Source organism: Mirounga leonina, unplaced genomic scaffold (genome assembly GCF_011800145.1).
Source record: "Mirounga leonina isolate KUSES-001 unplaced genomic scaffold, KU_Mleo_1.0 Mir_126, whole genome shotgun sequence".
NCBI lineage: Eukaryota > Metazoa > Chordata > Mammalia > Carnivora > Phocidae > Mirounga > Mirounga leonina.
Window position 1 is genome coordinate 3,339,255 of NW_023270314.1, and position 23,536 is coordinate 3,362,790.

Below are 23,536 nucleotides of genomic sequence, written 5' to 3' on the forward strand. Positions count from 1 at the left end.
AAAATAGAAGTTGTAGGGGCACATGGGTGGCTCAGTCAGTTGAGCATCTGACTCTTGGTTTTGGCTGGGGTGATGATCTTGGGGTCGTGGGATCGAGCCCAGCGTGGGCTCAGTGCTCAGTGGGGTGTTTGCTTGGGACTCTCTCTCCCTCTCCCTCTGCCCTTTTCCTCCCCTCAAATAAATAAATAAATCTTAAAAAAAAAAAAAAAAAAGGGCGCCTGGGTGGCTCAGTTGGTTAAGCGACTGCCTTCGGCTCAGGTCATGATCCTGGAGTCCCTGGATTGAGTCCCACATCGGGCTCCCTGCTCAGCAGGGAGTCTGCTTCTCCCTCTGACCCTTCCCCCTCTCATGCTCTCTCTATCTCATTCTCTCTCTCAAATAAATAAAATCTTTAAAAAAAAAAAAGGAATTGTAAAGACTGTGACAACATGAAAAAAGGCTTGTTTTTCACATTAAGTGAAAGAAATTGATACTAAATTGTTACACTATGAGTAAAACTATTTAAAAGGTGGATGTATGGGGCACCTGGGTGGCTCAGATGGTTAAGCGTCTGCCTTCAGCTCAGGGCATGATCTCAGGGTCCTGGGATCGAACCCTATATCAGGCTCCTGGCTCAGCGAGGAGTTTGCTTCTCCCTCTCCCTCTGCCTCTCTCCCCTGCTCATATTCCCTCTCTCTCTATCTCTCTCTCTGTCCCATGAATAAAAAAAATAAAATAAAAGGTGGATGTATATGGACCAATCTGTAAAAACAAGAATGTGTAGGGTGATTTTTTCCTCTTTCTTTTTTTTTTTTTTTAAAGATTTTATTTATTTGAGAGAGAAAGAGTGCAAGAGCAGGGCGGCATGGCAGAGGGAGAGGGAGAAGCAGACATCCTGCTGAGCAGGGAGCCTGATGTGGGACTCGATCCCAGGACCCTGGGATCATGACCTGAGCCCACGTCAGATGCTTAACGACTGAGCCACCCAGGTGTCCCAGATTTTTTCTTATTTCCCATTCTTACTGTCCAGTTTCTATAACATTTTTAAATGAACTCAAGAATCTAAAATCATGTTAATGTCTCAATGCTTTCAAAAAAAGACTGCTTAAAAAAATATAGCAGAGGGGCGCCTGGGTGGCTCAGTCATTAAGCGTCTGCCTTCAGCTCAGGTCATGATCCCAGGGTCCTGGGATCGAGTCCCGCATCGGACTCCATGCTCCGCAGGAAGCCTGCTTCTCCCTCTCTCACTCCCCCTGCTTGTGTTCCATCTCTCGCTGTCTCTCTCTCTGTCAAATAAATAAATAAAATCTTAAAAAAATATATATAGCAGATGATTGGTTTTCCTGACAATAAATAGCAAGGTGAATAGATGTTTTCAGATAATTGAAAAATGCTGCATACTTTTAAATTTTTCTTTCCAATAATGATGTGTTGTTGTTGTTGTTGTTTTCTAAGTAGTCTCCACGCCCAGCATGGAGCCCATCTCAGGGTCCAAACTCCTGATGCTGCCAGACGCTTAACTGACTGAGCCACCCAGGCGCCCCTGCGATAGTGTTTTTGGTCCCAGGGAAGAATGACCAGGCTATCGCTGTGGCCTGAGTTTATGCCTTCAGGGTCTCTCCTCTTAGGGTGGAGGTATACTGGGTGCCAAAGAGTAGACGCCTGTTGTTTTTGTCTGCCCAGTGTTCACTTTTCTTTCTTGGTAGTAGCACTTCGATTTTCCTTTGCGGAACTGTCCTTATGCCATGGTGGCTCTAGGGCTGGGGACATACCCTAGGTTTGGCCAAAGTGAGCACGACGTGATCATTTTAAGGAAGGCACGTGACCCAAGCATGTACGTCAGGTCTGGGAACTGTGGTGATATAATTGTGCAAGTAGCCCTCTTGGCAAGCACGCTAGGCTGGAAGAATATAAGCTTGGAGCTGCTCGGGGCCATCTGTGCTGCCATATGGTGACACTGGACTTGATAATGAAGTCAGTGCTGAGGATGGCAGCGTTGGGGGTGGGAGGAGGAGAGCGGGAGAGAGAAAGAGGGAGAGGGAGAATGAATGGGGATGATAACATTGTCTGAGGCCCTTGATCAAGCTGTTCTCGAATGCAATCATTCTTTCCTGGTCTCTGTCTCTGTCTTTCTCTCTTCCTCTCCCCATTTCTTCTTTCCCTCTCTCTTTTCTTTAATCCAATTTAAATTGGGTTCCTTCCACAGACAACTCAAACAATCCTGCCCATAAAGGATGTCAACACTTTGCTGCACTCCAAGTCCGGAGGCAGTAAGAAGGTGACAGAGGTGAAGTGGCAGCCGAAAAGGAAGTGACTTGTTCGCTACGAGGTGCTTTTTAACCTCTGTGTACCGGGGCAGCCGCGAGTACGTTTTGCACAGGGCAAAAAGCCTTGCTGGCAGGATGGCCACTGTCAAAGAAAAGGGATGAGTGTGGGAACTTCAGCGATGTGGATTGGTGGGGGAGGGTAAAAAAATCAGTAAGTCTGAAATGCACATTTTAAAAGCGCAAGGAACTTGGAGTCAGCCTTGGAACTTCGATCACACAAATCATCAGCAGGTTTGCATGGTGTTTTTATTACTGCTCCCTCTTGATGGTTCCTCCTACATAATTATTACTCTGTATGCTTTGGAAAATTTCTTTGTACGTTTAGTATCAGGCTATTTCTCATCTTTATTTTCCTGCTCTTTTACCTTCTTATTCCAAAGTCACTGACTGTTTTACTGTAAAAATTTTTGTGCAGCTTAAATCACTTGCTAAACATCAAAGAGTCCTGTGCATTGGTAATAAAGATGTTTTGCAGGCTGGGGATAACGGCAGTCATGGTTGGAATTTTCAAATCTATAATAGTAAACTCTCCACATAAATAGAATAAGAATGTGATTCCTGTACGTCTGTTTCATCAGGGGTGGGATGACTTGTGTGGCTCAGATAGGAACCCCTGAATCCTCCAAGGAAGAAACGAGAGCATTTAGAAAGTCTATGCAGCTGCTGAAAGGTTAGCTAATGTAATGGACTGAGTGTTTGTGTCTCCCCCTCACCGCACCCCCTGGAACTCTTATGTGGAAATCCTAACCATCATTGCCATTGTAGTAGGAAGTGGGGTCTTTAAGAGGTGATTAGGTCATGAGGGTGGAGGCCTCATGAATGAGATTAGTGCCCTGATAAAAGAGACCCCAGAGAGCAACCTCATGGTGACACACGGCAAGAAGATGGCCTCCCACCAGACACTGGATCTGCTGGTGCTCTGGTCTTGGACTTCCCATCCTCCAGAACTGTGAGAAATAAATATATGTTGCTTAAACCACTGTCTATGGTACTGTTGTTACAGCAGCGTGAAGGGACTAAGACATTTAGCGTACTGGTCTTTTGCCTGCTTGTTCTCCGCCCTCATTCCCACCTTTTGGTCCTCTGCTATGTACTTGGGGGGTGGGCTCTAAGACCCAGGAGACTATTCCCTAAACTTCCTTACCAGCTGACTCTGATTCAGTTTTCCTAATGGGAAGCCCTGGTTGAACGGAAAGGTAGGGGGAGAGGAGAAAAAAATCTTCTTCCTGCTTCTAGCTTCTGTTGGCTTTCCTCTAGCCATAGTGGGGCTGCTACTGGATCAGGATCTTGTGGCATTCGCAGAATGGCCGGTGTGAAGCCTCTTTGTTGGTCCCAGCACCAGCACCTGATACCCTTTGGTGGTTCAGAAAAAAGGGGCCCCATGGTACCTCCCCCAGGTTCTAGCCCCTCCTTCAGAGTTCTGGGGTATGGTAACACTATCTTCTCCATTTTGTTTTGTTTTGTTTTAAGATTTTATTTATTTATTTGAGAGAGAGAGAGCACAAACAAGGGGACAGGCAGGGGCAGAGGGGGCCAAGCAGACTCGATGCTGAGCAGGGAGCCTGACTTGGGGCTTGATCCCAGGACCCTGAGATCATGCCTTGAGCTGAAGTCAGGCACTTAACCGACTGAGCCACCAGGCACCCCTCCATTTTGTTTACCCAGCCTTACCCTGGTGTTTATGGACTGAATTGTGCCCTGCCCCCCCCAAATTCATATGTTGAAGTCCTAACCCCCAGTACCTCAGAATGTGACTTTATTTGGAGATAGGGTTCTTTTTTTTTTTTTTTTTTTTAAGATTTTATTTATTTATTTGACAGAGACAGAGATAGCGAGAGCAGGAACACAAGCAGCGGGAGTGGGAGAGGGAGAAGCAGGCTTCCCCTCAAGGAGGGAGCCTGATGCGGGGCTCAATCCCAGGACCCTGGGATCTTGACCTGAGCCGAAGGCAGACGCTTAACGACTGAGCCACCCAGGCGCCCCAGAGATAGGGTTCTTAAAGAGGTAGTTAAATTAAACTGAGGTCATTAGGGTGGACCCCAATTCAATATGACTCATGTTCTTATAAGAAGGGGAGGTTGGGACCCAGACACAAAAAGAAGGAAGACCACGTGAAGACAATGGGACCAGATGACCATCTACAAGCCCAAGAGAGAGGCTTCAGAAGAAACCAACCCTGCTGACACCTCAGTCTAGGACTTCTGACTTCCAGAACTGTAAGAAAAGAAATTGTTGTTGTTTGGACCACCAGGTCGGTGGTATTTTATTAGGGCAACCCTAGCATACAACTTCCGGTGGCATCTATTAACTTCTAGGTTAACCCACAGTCTGTATGTGGCTTTCTGAGCCCTCTCTATGTGGCCAATTTCTTAAATTCCCTCTTTGAAATACCTGGAATAGTTTGTTGTTCTAAAACACCTAATACATATCCTAAGTGTATGTATCTCAAACCTAAAAGCCTTTTGCGAAAACAGACATTGACAAAAGGTTGAGGTGGGTTTTTTTTGTTTTTGTTTTTGTAATTAAGAAATATTCTTTAAATAGTTCTGTACCAAATTTTGAGAGCTATTTAAGAAAAACAAAATGCTCACTCTTGGAAACCACATATATTTAATGCCTATTTCTTTTCTTGTTTTGTTTTGTTTTTGCACCTAAACTTAGTGGGCCTTAAATTTCTTTTTCTCAACTTACATTTAGAACTCTGTCAACTGCTTCCTCAGAGTGCACGTAATTAAATGGCCTTTCCCCTGCCTGCCTAAGCAGTTTTGGCTCAGTCCCTATCCTTATTTGACAGTGCCTAATAAAAGCTGGCTGAAGGGAATATGGTGTGGCCAGCCTTGATAATGAGATAAATTTTGCCACAGTCTTGCCCGCTCTCTGACTTGGATAACTCCTACCAGTTCATTTAGACTTAACCTCTAAACTTTTCTTGCTATCTGCTCCCCCAAACAATGTGTTACAGGCTGGGATCCTCAGGATACCGATTCTGAGATGAAGGGGGTTTACGGAGAAATGCTCTTGGGAAAAACCTCTGGAAAGGAGCGAGGAGAACGGACTGGGGAGAGGGAGAAGGTGAACGGCATTGCAGTTTCAGTAGCCTTCTCAACTAACCCTTGGGGCTGGAAACTGAGATAGCGCTTCAGAGAGATCCTGCGTGGGCCATGGAATGTGGCCGGGGAGGATGCCTGACCTTAGTTAGGCAGCTTCCTCCGTAGAGGGCAGAGGGACACAGCTGTGAGCTGCCATCAGGCAAGGCTTCTAGCAGCTGCAGGCTGAGTGCCTCAGTGTTGAAGGGGGATCAGGTTGGCACACTGTGGCGTCCACTGTGATTGGTCTAGAGAAGGTTCTCAGAGACTCAGGGTGCCATCATTATGTATTGTGATGGTGTGTTCACGTGTCTGTGTGAGCCTGTGGGCTCCTTGGGCCAGGGGTGGCTTATTACATCATCTGTTGTCTCTCCAGCCTCCAGTAAAAACATGGTACTCAATGTCGAATCTAGTGGAGGAAAGATGTTTACTTGTTTTACCTGCTCATTGAGGGAGGCAGGGAATTTAATGTGGCAGAACGGAATTTAAAAAGTCTTATTTTCAGTCCCATTTTGGAGACACTATGTGACTCGGGCCGTAGAATAAAAACCCTGGAGGACACCTTTTGGGCAGAGCAGAAGGCCTGCATGTGTACTGATGAACTGCTGATAGATAGGAAGCAAGAAACTCATGGAGACCAGGGAGCGCTGGGCAGGGTGGCCCGTGCTCTCTGGGCGTTGTTCCCGCATCAGTCAGCCGTTCTGTATTCACAGGCACGACTCAGGGCCCGGCAGGCAGTGCAGGCTTTTGTTCAGTGGCCACTGCTTCCCGCAGCCCCCGAAGCGCACAGGCCTCTGACCCCGCAGTCAAGGAAGAGAAAGAGTTGAAAGGCGGCAGCATCAACAGGAAATAAAACATTTTTATTGAATATCCATGTAATATGTTAAGTCATTTGTAACAACAATCAGAAAACTACTGTGGGGTCACTACACAAAATAAAACAAAATTTAAACCACCTCATCAAAAACGAAGGTAAATACAGCTAAAGTAGTTGGCTCGTGGGCCACGAGCCATATGGCAGAAGAGAACACCCCAACATTTCTACAAGATACAGAGAAAACCCACACATAGAAACACTCAAGCAGGCAGTAAATATACACAAAGGCAACTAGGATCTTTCTAGAGCATCAGCTTCTAATACTGGACACAGCTTTGTCAGAAAGGTACATGTGGCCTATCTAAGGATGCATCTTGGTCTTTAAAGCAGGTTCGGTCACTGACTGGTGAAACATGGCACAGTCCCAACTAATTCTATGGTGACAGTCCCATGTCTGGCAGTGTTGCAAGAGAATGCATTAGTAGTACTTTAATGCGAGAAATAATGTGTATTCGGCAGCTCGAACCTGCTTGCCTGAAAGTGTTGTTTCAGTGTGAACAACTTAAAGCTGAATACGGTGAAATTAAATGTCAGTTTCTGATGCTGAAGGAATTTTTAAAAGTCAGTCGACTCCCTCTCTTTGGTAGGGTTTGGTCTTTTAAATTGGAAAGACTCTCATTTGACTCTGTTCAAACTGATATTCAATCTCACATCATGACTTGTGCATCTTCTGTTATCTATGTTTTTAAAAAGTACGGGCCATCCACAGAAGAGAGTTTATACTCCCTTGTCCTTTGTGTCTGTCCCAGTCCTGATGAGTTTGCCCTGACTGGGCTGAAAGGCCAAGAGCTTGCCTCTTCTTTGATGAGAAAAGAAGAATGACAGGAATTCTAGTTTTATCAGGAAACCGCCAACCTCGTGTGTGAAGCCTCCCATCAGCCCTTTTTAAATTAAAAAACGTGGCATGATATCCTAGAATCTGAACATGAGACTAACGCTTGGTTTTCCTCCATCTTGTTTTGGTATTCGCGAAGATAAACTTTCCCATTTTGGAGACACCATGTGACTCAGGGCATCACTGCTGTCTGTGGCCTAGGAGTTGAAATGGGTCACAGAAGCGCGTGGATGCAGCGCGAGCTAATAGGCTGCCCTTCCACAAAGTGGTCGTCTACCAGAGAGGGGAAAAAATATGGAATATTGCACAGTGCTTGGCAAAATGCTGTGTGTTCCACCCCATTCTATGTATCTTTCTTGTCCTATGCATAGCTTTTCAGTTCTGAATTGGTCCTTAGTAATGAGAACTGTTTGTGCTACACAGACCTCGGGCAGTGCAGTAGAAGGGAATGGCAGTAGTCACAACATCACTACGGAATAAACTGAGTGCTGCCCACCGAGGAAACCACGTGTCTAAGCACACACGGCAGTCACAGTGCACACAGCGCAGTCCTTGAAGACTCTCAGGGAAGGACTAGTAGCTTCGTAATAGTGCCATCTACTACACGATGACATTGAGAACATTTAAAAACTCCTCCTAAATCGAGCATCCAGTATACATAAGAGGTTGCTTCAGTTTGCTAGAACTGGTTCTTTGTATTGTTTCACCTTTTGTTTTTTAAAGGACAAATTAAAACTTGTTTAAGTAAAAAGAGCATATAAAAAGATCACTAGCTGTCTGTTTTGGCTTAATTGAAGTGCATTCAGAACTATGGCTAATTGTTTATTTCTTCATCTTTTGATGGGATTACAATACTGTCTGTTTACCACAAAGTAATTTTGTGTAATAAGCACAGATTGCTGTGTTAAAAATATTCTGCATTCCTTCTAATATGGTTTTGTATAATAAAATATTTTGTTACAAAGTCTAATGTGCAAACCTTCTGGAATTATTATAGGTATGAAATCTGGAGCAGAATTCACAGGATGCACATTTGTATAAAGGTGATAACGGAGAGCTACTCTTTTTTTCTTTTTAAATAGTCAGGCAATATTTCAGAAATGCTGACTTCTGCCCTCAGCTTCTTCCCACCCACCCCATCCCCAAACAAATGCACCCATACACACACCCAAACCCACCCACCCACCCACCCACCCACACACGGAACACCATCATGTTGTTACTCTATATGCAGTTATATGAAATCACTGACTCCTGTTCAGTTGCTTCCTCAAATGTAAGAGTGAAGCCCTGGTTTTAGCTTTGTAGATATATACAGACAGACGCTGTTCTGGTTTGTGGCTATGCTTCCTGGAGGTCAGTCTGGATGCTGCTCAGATCATGCTAATTTGCCTGTGAAGAAATTCTACAAAATTGGATTCACGCACCAAATATGTGGTGTCAGTGTATCTTGGTTCTCACATGGTCGATAGAAAGCTCAGGTTTAAGTTGTCCTTTAAGATGTCAGCTTGACTGTGCTAGTGCCTTACGACTTGGTATTTTTGCTGGAATGCAGATAATACTATATTTACCGTATAATATATTATCAGCTCTCCTCTATCTCAGTCAATTTACATGATTTAAAATAGAACATCTTATTAAAAACATCTAGATATACACAGATTAGGAAACGCTTACAACATACAAATACACAAACTAGAAATAAATCTTTAGCATACTGGTATATACAACAGTGTGATACAATAAATAATTGCAGTCATGCTCTATCTACACATCATATTGCTTAAAAGAAGAGTAGATTTGGAGGGCAGTGGCATGATGGAGGACTTAGGGGCTCTCTACATTTAAACCTGTGCAAATTAAAACAGGATTTGGAGTACCACTGAATTGTGTTAGGAATGCATGGCTGGATAGATGAAAGGACCCATATTACTGAGGTATTTACAGATTCTGGCTAAAGAGCACTATGTGGGCAAACGCAGAAAGGCTTCTTTCCTCTACTTCTTGACTGCCAGCATAGCATCAACTTCCTCCTCTACCTGGAGGGTGTGCCACTGGGCGATGGGTCGCCTGGGGTTGGCCAGCATGTCTGACCAGTGTCGCAGCTCCGCCCCAGTGCTGTTGTAGCCCACAAAGACCTTGCCGATGGCATCGTTCTTGCCAATCTTGTCATAGTCCAAAACAGTTACCACCACTTGCACTTTCTGAAAGAGAACACAAAAGAAACACTGATCACCCCACCCTCTTACAAAGCTGCCTTGAGATCTAAGCAACTGGGAATAAGAACCAGTCTCAAGTCTCGGGCCAAGCCTGAAAATGACGTGAATGTGAAATAAGAACCAGTCTCGGGCCAAGACTGCAAATGACTTGAATGTGAAAACCTGAGTCCAATCCCCCTTTCGCCATTACGACATCACCGTCATCACCGTCTTCAGCTTCTTCAAAATACTGAATACACGTTAAATTTTCTTTTACATGAACTACTCAGTTACTTCTCACAATAGATCCTACTAAAAATACTGCCATTTCACAAAGAAGATGCCGTGAAGTCCCCGGCCCGGGGTCATGTAAGGAATGAGTGGGTTGGTTTTCACAGTCCGTGCTATACTCCACCAGGCCTTCTGTCTTTGTCAACTGTGTCCACCTCTAGGTCCATTTGTTTCAACTGTCTCATCAGCAAGATTTCTGGCATTGGTATTCGGTACAATAATCACATGATTACTGTGAGTATTAAATGTGACAATAGGGTGAAAATCTTTAAAGAGTAATAACTAAAGATAATTTCCCCATTTATATATTTTCCCAATAAACATTTGCTGAGTAACTGTTGCATATCCAGCGCTGATCTCAAATGGAAATAACCTTTTAGGCCACACAAGATTTACTTCAGTTATTCCATTACATTGTGAGAGTTTATTTAATAACTTACTTTTTAGAACGGCCTGAATCAATGAAAGCAAACCCATGCTATTATGATATGAAAGACACACTTTTTGAAAGCACATTTTAGTTCCGCTTCCTAAGTAATGGATTTGCTTCATCAAAATACGTGATGGCTCTAATCTAGAAACTGAGTGCAGAGATGAAGGAAGAGTTTTAGAATAAAATATAATGCATAACATTTGGTGGCCAGAGTTAAAAGGAACAGAAAATGTAATGATGGACGCCAGGGCCAAATGAAGCTCCTGCTGAGTTCTGGCTCTTTTATGGACTTTGTACTCTGAGGACTGCATTATTGTACCAGCGTGCTAAGAGATGGCACCCATGGACAGCTTCACAGCAGAGAAAATGACCACTCTTGAAAGTGGAATTTAGAATGTAAAATGCAACACACTGGCAATAAAGGAAACAAACCATCTTCCCTTGTGCAGCCTTGGATTGATTCCATTATCAAGGGCATCATCTATCCACTGGATGGTATTTGGAACAGAGAACAGAATCACTTTGGTTCTCAGAAAAATTCTCAGAACTTTTCCTGAGCAAATTCATCAGGATGAAATCATATTGCAGGGAATGGGGGGTAGGAGTTAATTAGGGACATTATGCACAAAGGTAAAATGGGGTTTTGGAGGTTGGAGTGAATGGCTGGAGTGGGTTTTGATTATTTCATCTAGGAAGGGACTGATTCATAGTACTCAAGACAATATCCTTCTAAAGGCCTTGGATTAATTTTTGCAGCTGCATATGTAGTTTATTTATACATTTGGAGGTTATAACATTTACACGTACTTTTGGAAATCAGCATATTTTGCTCGTAATATATTTCACAGGGATAGAGACAGATAGAAAGCAGATAATCTTATAACCTCAGAATAAAGGAAACCCAGACCCCTATTTTAGTATGTAAAATGCTCAATTGTTTCTCTAGGAAAACTAGGAAAGCAGTCTCCTGGGGAAAACTAAAAAAGAAAAGAGAGGAAGAAAAAAGAAAAGGACAAACTGACAAGCAGCTGAGAAAGAGGAGGGATGCAGTCAAAGATGGGCTCATTATTGCCATACCTAACGTAATCTATGATGGGCTCAGGTTCTCTCTGTCCTGACAGAATACTCTAAAACGCTTCCCCAGAAACCCAGCATAGGTCTTGTTTTTAATGTGCTTCATTTATTTTTAAGATTTTATTTATTTGAGAGAGAGAGGGCGTGCATGGCCCACGAGTGGCAGGTGGGGTAGGCAGGGGAGGTAGGCAGAGGCAGAGGGAGAAGCAAGCCGACTCCCTGCTGAGCAGGGAGCCTGATGCGGGACTTGATCCCGGGAGCCCAGAGATCATGACCTGAGCCCAATTCAGAGGCTTAAGCAACTGAGCCACCCAGCCACCCCTCTTCATTTTTAATATATTTACATTTGCTGCAATTTATAGTTGTAAAAGAACATTTCCTTTTTTTTTATAGGTGTAGAATTGTAACTCAAAGAAAATTTACAATAGGATTTTTCACCACAATACCCCGCCTTGTATTGTTTTTGCAGTATTAAAAAACAAAACTCCAGGAGGTGTTAAGTTTCCATAGGAGTAAGTTCTTAGAACTCAAAAAGGAGTTCACTGAACAAATATTGCAAAATAAATTGGAGAAAACTGGATATCTTCGGGGGTTGCCAGTGGGTCCAAAGCAGTGACCCCACTGGTTCAGGCTAGTAAACAGATGACTGGGGACAGGGGATCAGTGTCCTCTGCAATGTCATTTACTTATATAACAACTGTTGAAAGTAAATATGTGCAATTTACTACCATGTGAAAATGTGCACGAGAAAGGTTATATAAATCCCATGAAGTGATGTGAAGATGGTGGATTGCTGGTGATTTTTAAAGAACTGCCCTATACAATACAGTAAGTAGCTCCTGGCCACATGTAGCTATATAAATTGAAGTAAATTAAAATTAATAAAGTTCCTTGATCACACTAGTGACTGAGGTGCTCATTACCTACTTGCGGCTGGTGACTACTGAATTGGACCACACAGATGATAAAACATTTCCATCCTCACAGAGAGTTCTAGTAGACAGCACTGTTTCATATATTGTTTTAATTTTATTGTTAGATCTATTTTCTAATAAAATGTTAATTTGAAAAAGAGACAAAATTAACAGTGTGAGTAATAATGGTGATGGGAACCATTTACTGAGTGTTCACCGTTCCAAGGGCTTTTATATGCATAATCTCTTTGATGTGGATTCTATTATTCCTATTTTATATGTGAGGAGATTCTAAGCCTCGGTTTCCTTATATATAAAATTGGGATAATAAACTCTCTCATAAGGTTATTGTAAAGACTCAGTGAGATTATGTATGTAAAGTGCTTAAATTGGGCCTAAGCTCATAATAAATATACAATAAATGTAGCTATTATATTAGCTTTCTTCATGGGATAAAGGTATGATTTGTTCTTAAGATACTGTACTCTAAATTAGATTCTAGATTAAAGTAAAAATAAAGAATATTTCCTGATGTTTTATATTCTGGACCTTTAGAAATTTCCATGGTGTAGTTTTGATGCCTACCCTTCACTTCTCCTTCATGTTGTGGGTAAACTTTTATAGGACTGAGAAGATAGACCCATATCAATTATTTAATAAAATGTAAAAGTAGTGTTGCTTTAAGGCATCTGACTGTCTAATATCCGATATCCATTAAAGATTAGTAAGAAATAGCCGATAGTTATTGGATGTGAACTTTGAGTTCCAATAGTCTCATTATGGATAGAAGGTAAGAGAACCTAAAATTATTTAAAAATTGCTAAATCCCGGGGCGCCTGGGTGGCTCAGTTGGTTAAGCGACTGCCTTTGGCTCAGGTCATGATCCTGGAGTCCCAGGATCGAGTCCCGCATCAGGCTCCCTGCTCGGCAGGGAGTCTGCTTCTCCCTCTGACCCTCCCCCCTCTCATGTGCTTGCTCTCTCTCATTCTCTCTCTGTCAAATAATAAATAAAATCTTTAAAAAAAAAATTGCTAAATCCTAAGATCATATACCATTATTGTGGCTACATGTAGCATCCTGTTTTGACAATGTTATCCACAGATTCGTTTCATAGAATACTCCCTATCATAACAATTATTATCTAGCAAATTAAGTTTTCATCTTTGCAAAAATATCCATCCATTCCAACTCAGAAACAGGAAGCTAAATTTAAACAATTAAAATACGACTTACTCTGATTTTTCTATTGTTAATCACCTTTTAATAATGAAAGATTAAAGATGCTGCATATTTAGCATCAACCCAAATATTTCTTTTATCTCTCTCTTTTTTTTTTTTTTGGCATAAGGCTGGGATAAGGAGAACTCCATATTGTGGGCTGGGAACGAATAGTGAAAATTCATTTTCTCTTGGCCTTTTAATCTTTATGGTACTTTTTGAGTTAGCAGAGTCGTTCTGTTGATTTTCTTCTTCCTACTTTATTTCTGCTCTACAGAATGTCCCCTGTTTTTGACTGATGAGTCAGCACATCTTGTGCTGTAAATTTTATCATCTCCTTCTTGATGTAGCTTGAATATCAAGTGTGCATGGGAGTAAGAATGGCAACTCTAATGAAGGCATGTGCACTGATAATTTACAAGGTCTATGTCTTTCATTTATCTGGTCTGAAGAAATAAAATTGAATGGGAAGACAAACTTATATTTGGTATTACCTGGATTTGCTCAAAGGGTACTTCAAAGCTGAAGGACTCATTATAGTAGGGGTTAAGTGTGTTCTTTTTAATTGTTGTCTTTTTCTTCTTCAGCCTCTTGCCATTCTGCATCAGATGGATCTTCACATAAGGATCTGAAAAACAGAAACAAAAACTTCAGGAGATCAAAGATACATATTTTAGATTATAATTTAGCTTATTAAAAAACTCGACTATTCCCAACAATCATTTTATAGCATATATTTAATATTTTTTTAAAAATGTAAGCCTTCTTTACTGAAACATTTTAAGTAACCTATGGGCCAGGTTTTTTGCCATGATATCTCAATATTTATAGCTGGATTTAGGGGATGAGAGCTATTGTGTGCTAATGAACCAGCAATTTGGGGGAAAAAAAAGTCTTGACATGGAACATTTGCCAATGTCCATGGTAGAAATACTCTCAGCATGGCTAATTTCAAGCTACTAAGTAGTTTAACAACTAGCTTACCAAATCCCTGAAATACTAACAATTGGCTCTTCTGAGCTGGCAAAGTACTGGTTGCAGCTTACCACTGCATGGGAATAAAACTCCTGACAGAGAAAGGACAAAGAAGCCATTTCATGCATTCATTTATTCATTTACTCAATCAATATTAGTTAGGCCCTAGTGATACAGCAGTGAATAAAACCGATCATTGCTGTTTTCATGAGGGAACTTCGGACTTGTTGCAGGGAGGAGACAGTAGGCTTGTGAAGAAATGAAATACATATGAAATTACAAGTTGACAAGAGTGCTCTAGAAGAACAGAGCAAGAATAGAGATAGGATTGAGAATAGCAGGGATGGTATGGTGAGCCTAAGGTGGCAATGGAATTCTTATACTTAGATTGCTCGGTAAGGCCTCTCTGTGGAGGTAATATTTAAACTGAGATTTGAAGGTTAAAGGGAGAGAAGAGGCCATGTGCGCGCGCATATGTGTGTGTATGTGTGTGTGTTGCGCATGCAATGATGGGGTGGGTTGTGGTTGGAGAGGGCGAGAGAGAGAGAGAGAGAGAGAGAGAGATCGAGAGAGGGAGATTTAGAAAGGGAGCTCTGCAGGACGTGCCTGATCATCCCTAGGTAGAGAGTAAGTCAGTACACATAGAGGTAATGAGAAAAGGAGCAGGATTCCCTTAGCAGTTTCCCCAAAGCCTCATTAAGTAAAGGTAAAGTGATAAGCAAATCAATGGAGGGGTAAGACAATTCCCATTTACAGTTCTCACTACTAATGGATGAATGACATACCTTCAGGTTACTAAGAACCAACACCCAGGTTTGACAATAGAATCTCTCTACTGTTTTCTTAAATATTTGTCCAGTTCACATGTAATGCATATTCTTTATAGAAAAAGGTCAGAAAACAATGATAAACATAAAGAAAAAAATTAAAAATCATCCATGATTTTACTCCCCTAAAATAATCAGTGCTAAGCCTTCTAAAATTTCTTTCCTCCCTTTTAGCATGTGTAAAGCTTGGAGAAACTTTACAGATAATCTAGTTTAAAACCCACATATTTTTAGATAACAACCTTTTCTGGTCTGTAGTTTTTTCAGCACAATAAAATTCCGGTTTATTATTGGACATCATTGTTTACACATACATCAAACATGCCAAAACTGGCAGCAACTTCATAGACAGACAAACAAACAAACAAGCAAACAAAAAAATGAAAGGAAAAAAAGAGGAAACCTTTTATCTTTGGCCTCTTTAACCATCTCATACAGACCAGCTGTTTATAGTACAGCTAAGTGCATACACAAAAAATGTTACTGGAATCCTCGGAGGAAGATTGTTCTTGTTTGTGTGTGTGTGTGTTTTGTTTTGTACACTTTTTTCTCCTTTGAGATTGTAATGAACGTGGTCACACTACAAGTAGAGTCAGAAGTAGGACAGAGAATGCCCCGAAGGCTGGCTTGTTTATCCGAAATTAAAAATGGCTGACCCCAACCATATGCACAGAACCTACAGTGTAAATAAAGATTACACACACATTCTCCGTTCTAAGTGTTTTTAAGAGAAAGGCAGGGCCTTGGATATGTTGCTTCTCTTTTCCCTCCCTGCTGCAAATCCACCTTGTGGTTTGGGTTGTGTGGGAGGGAGAACGTGTCACTGGGGGGGCGCTGCCGGCGGGTGGGCCTCTCTCCTTGGTGACCCCGTGTAGATTCGTTGACTGGGCGTAGAGGGTAAACCGGTCATGGCCGCCTTTTTTTTTAGGTTTGGCTTTTCCTTCTTCGTTGTTAGTCATCCTCACTGTCTTCTGCTTCCTGGCGTCACCATCACCCTCTCCTCATCTTCAGCTGCCTGTTTGCCTGCAGCCGCCTCAGCCTCATCCTCCTGTCTCTACTCCCTTCTTCACCATCGTCTTCGTCTTCCCCTTCCCCATGTACCTCATTGCTGGCTCCCATTTCCCTCCTTCTCAGCTTTCCCAGGAACAGCCGCGTCTCTTTCATCCCCCGCCTCCTTTCCGTAGGGGTGGTGATCCCGCGGCACTGAGCGGCGGGCGATCCCGCGCAGCGCCTGGCAAACAACGCGAGAGTTGGACGCGCGGGTGAGCCTGCGGCCGGAGCCCGTGGCTGCCGCGGGGGCCGCGCGAGGCAGCAGCCGGACGCGGGAACAACGCGGAGATGCCTTTTCTAGAGCAGCCAGTGGGGCCGGAACAGGTTGTTTGTACCTTCCTCTTCCTATCCGCCGGTAGAACGTAACTCCTGTAGGACAGAAACGTTGCCTGCAGTGTTCGCTAATTGAATTTACTAAACAATGCCTGGCGCTATTCAGTTTTTGTTGAGTAAGTGGACTTTACTTAGGGTCTCGAATGTGCATCTCCTTACTCTTAGTGCAGTCGTCTTCCATTGTCCCAGAGCCCACGTTACTTGGATATGGGTAGCTTGGGGTTTTCGTTTTTGTTTTTAATGCTCCGTCCGCTCAAGGGGTTTGTAATGAAGATTTTCAACAGCTAAGATTTTCAGCCAGACCTAGAGATGAGGAACCAGCTCCCTTAACCAAATAGTTGGTCAATTAAATCACTGTAAATAATTGCAAATGAAGGGGGAAAATGGCTTTTTTCACCCATAAACCATCTTGCTCTTCACAACTAATACTGATTTTTGGGTCAGAGATCTTGTTTGCTTAAGAAGTTCCCTGGCTCCTCTGTCCAAACCCCTTGTATCTTTACAAAGATGGGCAAGTTTCCAGTTGCTTTTTGGCACTGACTGAATCCCCAAATACTAAATACCCATAAACCAATGTTTATGCCTCCTATGTTCATGTGGTGAAACTTTATCAGCCTAACTAAGGTATAGCTTTTCTCAAGAGATGCACGATGACTACATGTTTATTCATTTAACACAGTAAATGACAAGAAAATTCCTGTGCACCTGCCATTTGAGTAAGCAAATTAAAAACCCAACAAGATAATTTCAGATTCAGATATAAGTTCTGATGTGATGTGATTAATGCCTTGGGGAGAACAGGGTAATTTAGAAAGGGAGCTCCGCAAAGTCCTCATTGAGGAGGCCAGGTTTGAGCTAAGAACCAAATGACAGGAAGGAGCCAGTCATTTGAAGATGTGGACGCTTATATCAACCAGAAGGAACAGGACACACAAAGGCCCTAAGGTGCACATCCTTTGGCATGTTTGTGGAACAAGAAGAAAGCAAGGGGGAGAGAGGTAGCTGGTGAAGTCAGAGAGGTCACTGCTGACCTGTCACTTTCGTAAGCAGAATCTGCCAATTCTGACAGTGATTCCGAGATACTCTATAATGTCTCAACTTTACTGAGATACAATTGACACATAACGCTGTTTAAGTTTAGGTGTGCAGTGTGATGATTTCATATACATACGGATTGTGTAGTGATCACAAGAAGTTTAGTTAACACATCTGTCATCTCACATTATTACAGTATTTTTGTGTGTGTGTTGAGATCATTTATGCTCTACTCTTTAGCAACTTTCAGTTAAACAATACAGCATTGCCAATTGTAGTTACCATACTAGGTACTAGATCTCCAGAACTTACTCATCTTATAAGTTTGTATCCTTTGATCAACATGTCCTCTTTTCCCTCACCCCCTAGCTTGGCCACCATCCTATTCTCTGTTTTCTATGAGTTTGGAATTTATTTTTTATTTTTATTTTTTAAATATTTATTTTATTTACTTGAGAGAGAGTGAGAGAGAGCACAGAGGGAGAGGGAGAGGCAGACTCCCTTCTGAGCAGAGAGCCCGATGCGGGGTCCATCCCAGGACCCCTGGATCATGACCTCAACCAAAGGCAGATGCTTAAACAACTGAGCAACCTAGGTGGCGCCCCTATGAGTTTGGAATAAAAAAAAAAAAAAAGAGTCCACATATAAGTGAGGTAATGCAGAATTTGTCTGTCTCTGTCTGACTTACTTCACTTAGCATAATGCCCTTAAGCTCCATCCATGTTGGAGCAAATGGCAGGATTTCCTTCTTTTTTTTATGGCTGAATAATATTTTAAATTTATATATATTACATTTTTGTTTTAGAATACTATGAATAATAATATTTAGATTATTTTATTTCTATATAAATTTATTGTATATATTATATATATTCATATCACATCTTCTTTATCCATTCATCCATCAGTAGACACCTAGGTTGTGTCCACATCTTGGCTATTGTGAATAATGTTGCAATGAATATAGGGATGCAGATCTCTCTTTGAGATAGTGATTTCGTTTCCCTTAGGTGTATGCCCAGAAATGGGATTGCTGGATCATAGGGTAGTTCTACTTTTGATTTTTTAAGGAACCTCCATGCTGTTTTCCATAGTGGCTGCACCAGTTTGCATTCCCACCAATGGTGCATGAGGGTTCTCTTTTCTCCACATCCTAGCAAGCGCTTGTTATCATTTGTCTTTTTGATAATAGCCATTCTTAAGAGGTGTGAGGTGATATCTCATTATGGCTTTGACTTGCATCTCCCTGATGATTAGTAAAGTTGAGCATCTTTTCAGGTACCTGTTGGCCATTTGTATGTCTTCTCTTGAAAAATGTTTATTTAGATCCTCTGTCCATTTTTAATCAGATAATTATTTTGCTATTAAGATGTATGAGTTCCTTAAATATTTTGGATATTAGCCCTTATCTAATATAGTTTGCAAATATTTTCTCACATTCCATAGGTTGTTAGAGATCTTATTCTTTATCACCTTTTGTGCCTGGATAAGTTTTGACTGTCTAAGCCTGATAGGTTATGTATTCAAGGTAGACACATTTGAGGGTCTTCTTGGCTCAGCCATCTGAAGTCTTGGATTGCTCTCCATCTTCTCCATTGTCACTCAACCTTGATTGGCTTAACTGTGTCCTCTGGTTTTTTCATTGTGCAAAGTCTTTTCCTGAATTCTGGTCCCTCTGGAGATGGCCCTAATCTCTTGATTAGCTCATTAGTAACTTCTTCTGGATTCCAGACCTTGCTCCTCTCTCTCTAACTATGGCTGAGTCAGTCTTTTAAATGGAAGACTATGAGTCATCTAACTATGAGTCACACCCATGCTTTAAGGATGCACGTAATTTTTACAATAAGGATCACCTCTCCTGCAATATAGGACTCTTTATAATTAAATTTGTTCTGTTTTAGGGGCTGTTCCACAAAGAAAATCCTTGTCTTTTCAGAGTTTCTTAGTGGCTTAGAAGTTCTGGTCATTACACAATAGGACATAATTTTATGGAAATGATAAAATAGGCTGTAATGAGATTCACTAATACTGCTATTGCTTTTCCTGAGTACAACTGCTGGACATCACACGTGGCATCCAAATATCCATTAGGTTTTTGTCAACATGTAAATGGCATGGAAACATATGCCAGCTACAAAACTGGCTGCTGTCCTCAGGGACTTCATATCTATCTCTATGGCTGCATCACTTCATTCTGTCCCCCAAAACAAGCACTCATGGAATTCCTCATCATCTAAATACTGAAAACCTTCTTTCAACACCATTTAGATCATCCCTGTTGCCATTGAAACGTGGGCAGGACTTGGGACACTTTGCTTCTCTAATTTATCTTCAAAAAAGAGTAGGGCCTTTTTTCTTTTCTAACTTTGGTAGAAAGGAAAGTCTCTTTTCTGATGTCTGTTTAGTCTCTAATAGTATGTGACTGTAAGCTTGCAGCTCTAGAAAAGGATGGAGTGGGGTCAGAAGGAAGGTTCTTCATTCCCAATAATAAACTGCAGGTACAATGAGTGCAATTTATCACCTCGTTTTGGATGATTTTGAGGTCTCTTCATTTGGTTTTGTTATCCATGTGGCATTGCTACCCTTCATTCACTGCTTGTCAGGTTTTCTTTTCATCTGAAATCAGCTTAACTGAACTTTATCTCTTTTCTATCATGTTAGCTGTTATGACTTAGAGGTTTTTCAGGACACTGTAATGAAATCACTTTCAAACTTTTATATGTTGACAAGCCTTTTTAATATACAAAACTGGGGGCTTTTTTATTCCTAAAGTTCACCATTATGATAGGCTGAATAATAGTTCCTTCAAAAGATGCCCACATCCCAATCCTTGGAACCAGGGAACATTTACCTTATATGGCATAACAGACTTTACAAATGTGATTAAGGTTAAGGATCTTGAGATGAGAAGATTATCCAAGAGGGCCCAATCTAATCACATGAGTCCTTAGAAACAGAGAACCTTTCCTGGCTGTGGTCAAAAAGAGACAATAGAAGAAGGGTCAGAGGTACAGTACATTGCTGGCTTTGCAGATAGAGGAGGGGGACACAAGGCATGGGATGCAGGTGGCCTCTAGAAGATGGAAAAGGCAAGGAAATGGATTCTTACCTGGAGCCTCCAAAAAGGAATGCAACCCTACTGACACACCTTGCTGTTAGCCCAGTGAGACCTGTGTCAGACCTATAATTTACAGAATTATAAAATAATAACCATATGTTGTTTTCTTAAATGAAGTTTGTTGTAGTTTATTATGGCAGCGATAGAAAACTAATATAACAAGTTGAAGAGAGGATTCTGTTGTTTATCTAGGAAGGTTTGAGGATGAGACTCAAATTTAAATAGGTCTGGGAAGTGATCTTTTGGGAAAAATTCATGTTTTTTTTCAAACTTCTAAAAGTGATTACTTTGTTCTTCAAAGCAAAAACCTTCAAAAAGTTTAAGTCTTTTTAATTAAAAAAAGGTTAACTTAGAGCATACAATCAGAAGATAATAGTTAGGTACAGATGTTTTAGGATCAGTGATAAAATTAGTGAAAATGAATGAAATGTTAGCTTTGAATTATTTTTTAAAGTAAGATCCATTGCAAGTTTAATATAATAATGTTCCCTCATATTTTTAAAGCACTTTAAGATTATATATATATTTGAAATCATATCATCTTCTTTACCTCTTACAACCAACCCAATGAAGAGACTAGGGCTCCCAAAGGCTGTTTTTTTTTCCCCCAAGAACTCAAACCAGGATCTTCCAACTCAGAACCTGTTGCTCTTTGTGATGAGTTAGAGAAACAATTTAGGGTAGTGTTACAGGTACAACCTCTGAAGCCAGACAAACTGGAATCTTGGCTCTGCTACTAGCTGTGTGGTCTTGGACAAGTTATTGAACCTCTTTGTGTCCTACTTCCTTCCACATAAAGTGGTGAGAATGATGATACCTAGTTCGTAGAGTTCTGAAGATTAAATTGAGTTGCTATGTGGAAAATGCTTCAAATATGTCCCATCTTAATAAGTGCCCAGCACTTATTATTATTAATTCTTAATTATTATAGTTTTGTGAAAGGGCTGACATCTAAGTCAGCATCTAGGTATCAGACTCTTGCCCAGTTTTGCTTACTTGGTGCCCACCATTGCACTACTTGCTGCAGAAGGAAGCCGGGCTACCCTGAGTGCCAGATTTATTTCTGGAAAGAAGCATATTTACTCTAAGCAACTGGTTCATTCATGAAGAATTTAATCATGTATGAGATGAAAGAGACAGGGGGAGTTTCTTTCATTACCACCATATGAGGTAGTCTTAAGGTGTGAGATGGGAAACTAATGGAAACTAATTTCAGCATCCCGTACAGTTTACCCCTACTCCTGAAGTCAGTAGATGAAATTACACAGAGCTGAAAAGTTAAACTCGAGAGCTCTAAGTGGAAACTTTTTACTAGGATAGCGTGAGTCAAAACTATGATTTATTGAGCTTTCTTTCCAGATACTGAGGCCAGCTACTGTTGATACACTTGGGCATCTACTTTCCATATGCTGCTTAAAATGAGGAAATAGGCAAAAGGAAGCCCTCAGCCTTGAGATTTGTTGCTGTCGTTGGGGATGGGGTAATACCTATAGGCTGTTAGAGAGAGGTGAAAGCTATACCTCCTTCCTTCATTTTTCTGTTCAACTCCTTTCTACCATGAGAAAATTTTATAAGTGCTGCCTATATGCTGTACTATAAGGTCATAACCATCTAGAGCTTCTCTTATCCTGCAGATAGATACCTACTGAGCTCATTACCTCCTCTTTAAGCCTGTTCTTATGCTGGGATTCCAGCCTCCTGGACCAAAAAGTTAGAAAATTTGGGGCTGTCTCTGATTCCTTCTTCTCTACTCCCTATGAATAGTTAACCACCATATCCTGCCAGTTTATCCTCACATTGTCTCTCTGGCTGTTTTCCTCTTTCTAACTTGTTGTCACATCTCAAGATCAGAAGTCCAATCTCTCTTGTGATCTCGCCCTCAATTCCACACTATTCCTATAATTGTTTTTTTTTTTTTTAAGATTTTATTTATTTATTTGAGAGAGAGAATGAGACAGAGAGAGAGAGCATGAGATGGGGGAGGATCAGAGGGAGAAGCAGACTCCCTGCTGAGCAGGGAGCCCGATGCGGGACTTGATCCCGGGACTCCAGGATCATGACCTGAGCCGAAGGCAGTCGCTTAACCAACTGAGCCACCCAGGCGCCCTATTCCTATAATTGTTAAAACTATATTTGATCACACCATTCCCATGTTAAAAGTCTTTAGTGGCTTGCCAACTAAAAAAATCCAAACTCTATCATGACCTTCACAGTCCCATCCTAACTTAGCATTTTCCACAACTCTGTGCTCTACTCATGGTCAATACTCGCTATTCCTCACAGAGAATTTAAAATACCATGTCTTTGGGGGCGCCTGGGTGGCTCAGTCGTTAAGCGTCTGCCTTCGGCTCAGGTCATGATCACGGGGTCCTGGGATCGAGCCCCGCATCGGGCTCCCTGCTTCGCGGGAAGCCTGCTTCTCCCTCTCCCACTCCCCCTGCTTGTGTTCCCTCTCTCGCTGTGTCTCTCTCTGTCAAATAAATAAATAAAATCTTTAAAAAAAAAAAAATACCATGTCTTTGGACTGACTGTCCTTTAGCCTGAAATGCCCTTTCTTTCTTTTCCCATCTTAAGTTTGGTTTAAAAGTCACCTCTTCCCTGAAGATTTTACTGATGATTTTCTCAGTCAGAACCTTCAGACAGACCTTTCTCTGCCCTGCAGCATTTTCTTTTGTAGTTTTGCAAAGTACATATCTCTTTCTTTTCTGGTACTGGAGAACTTTTGTGGTAAGCGAATGACATAAAAACCATATTCCTATGGGAAAATGTGTCTTGAATTCAGAGCTGTTGGCTTCAAGATGAACTTTGGGGAGACTTGTGACACGGGAGCTTCTTCCATTACTATTCCATACTCCAGTTTAACATCCTGGCACATTTTCACCCCCTGCTTCCCTTAGGCACTCCTAATGTCAAATTATGCCAACTTCATGGAAATATAATTGCAAAACAGCTGGGCTGTGAGCAAT

At 41.6% G+C, this 23,536-nt stretch overlaps 1 protein-coding gene across 1 annotated transcript in view; it reads right to left on the minus strand.

Moving 5' to 3' along the window:
- Positions 1–8,205: 8,205 nt before the first annotated feature.
- SYT1 (synaptotagmin 1) overlaps positions 8,206–23,536 on the minus strand; it is a 466,909-nt gene continuing 451,578 nt past the window's right edge. The window contains exons 10-11 of the mRNA XM_035002083.1: positions 13,727–13,860; positions 8,206–9,308 (exon numbers count right to left, since the gene is read on the minus strand). Coding sequence (XP_034857974.1) covers positions 9,102–9,308; positions 13,727–13,860 — 341 coding nt within the window. The 3' untranslated portion in view covers positions 8,206–9,101. The remainder of the gene's footprint in view (positions 9,309–13,726; positions 13,861–23,536) is intronic.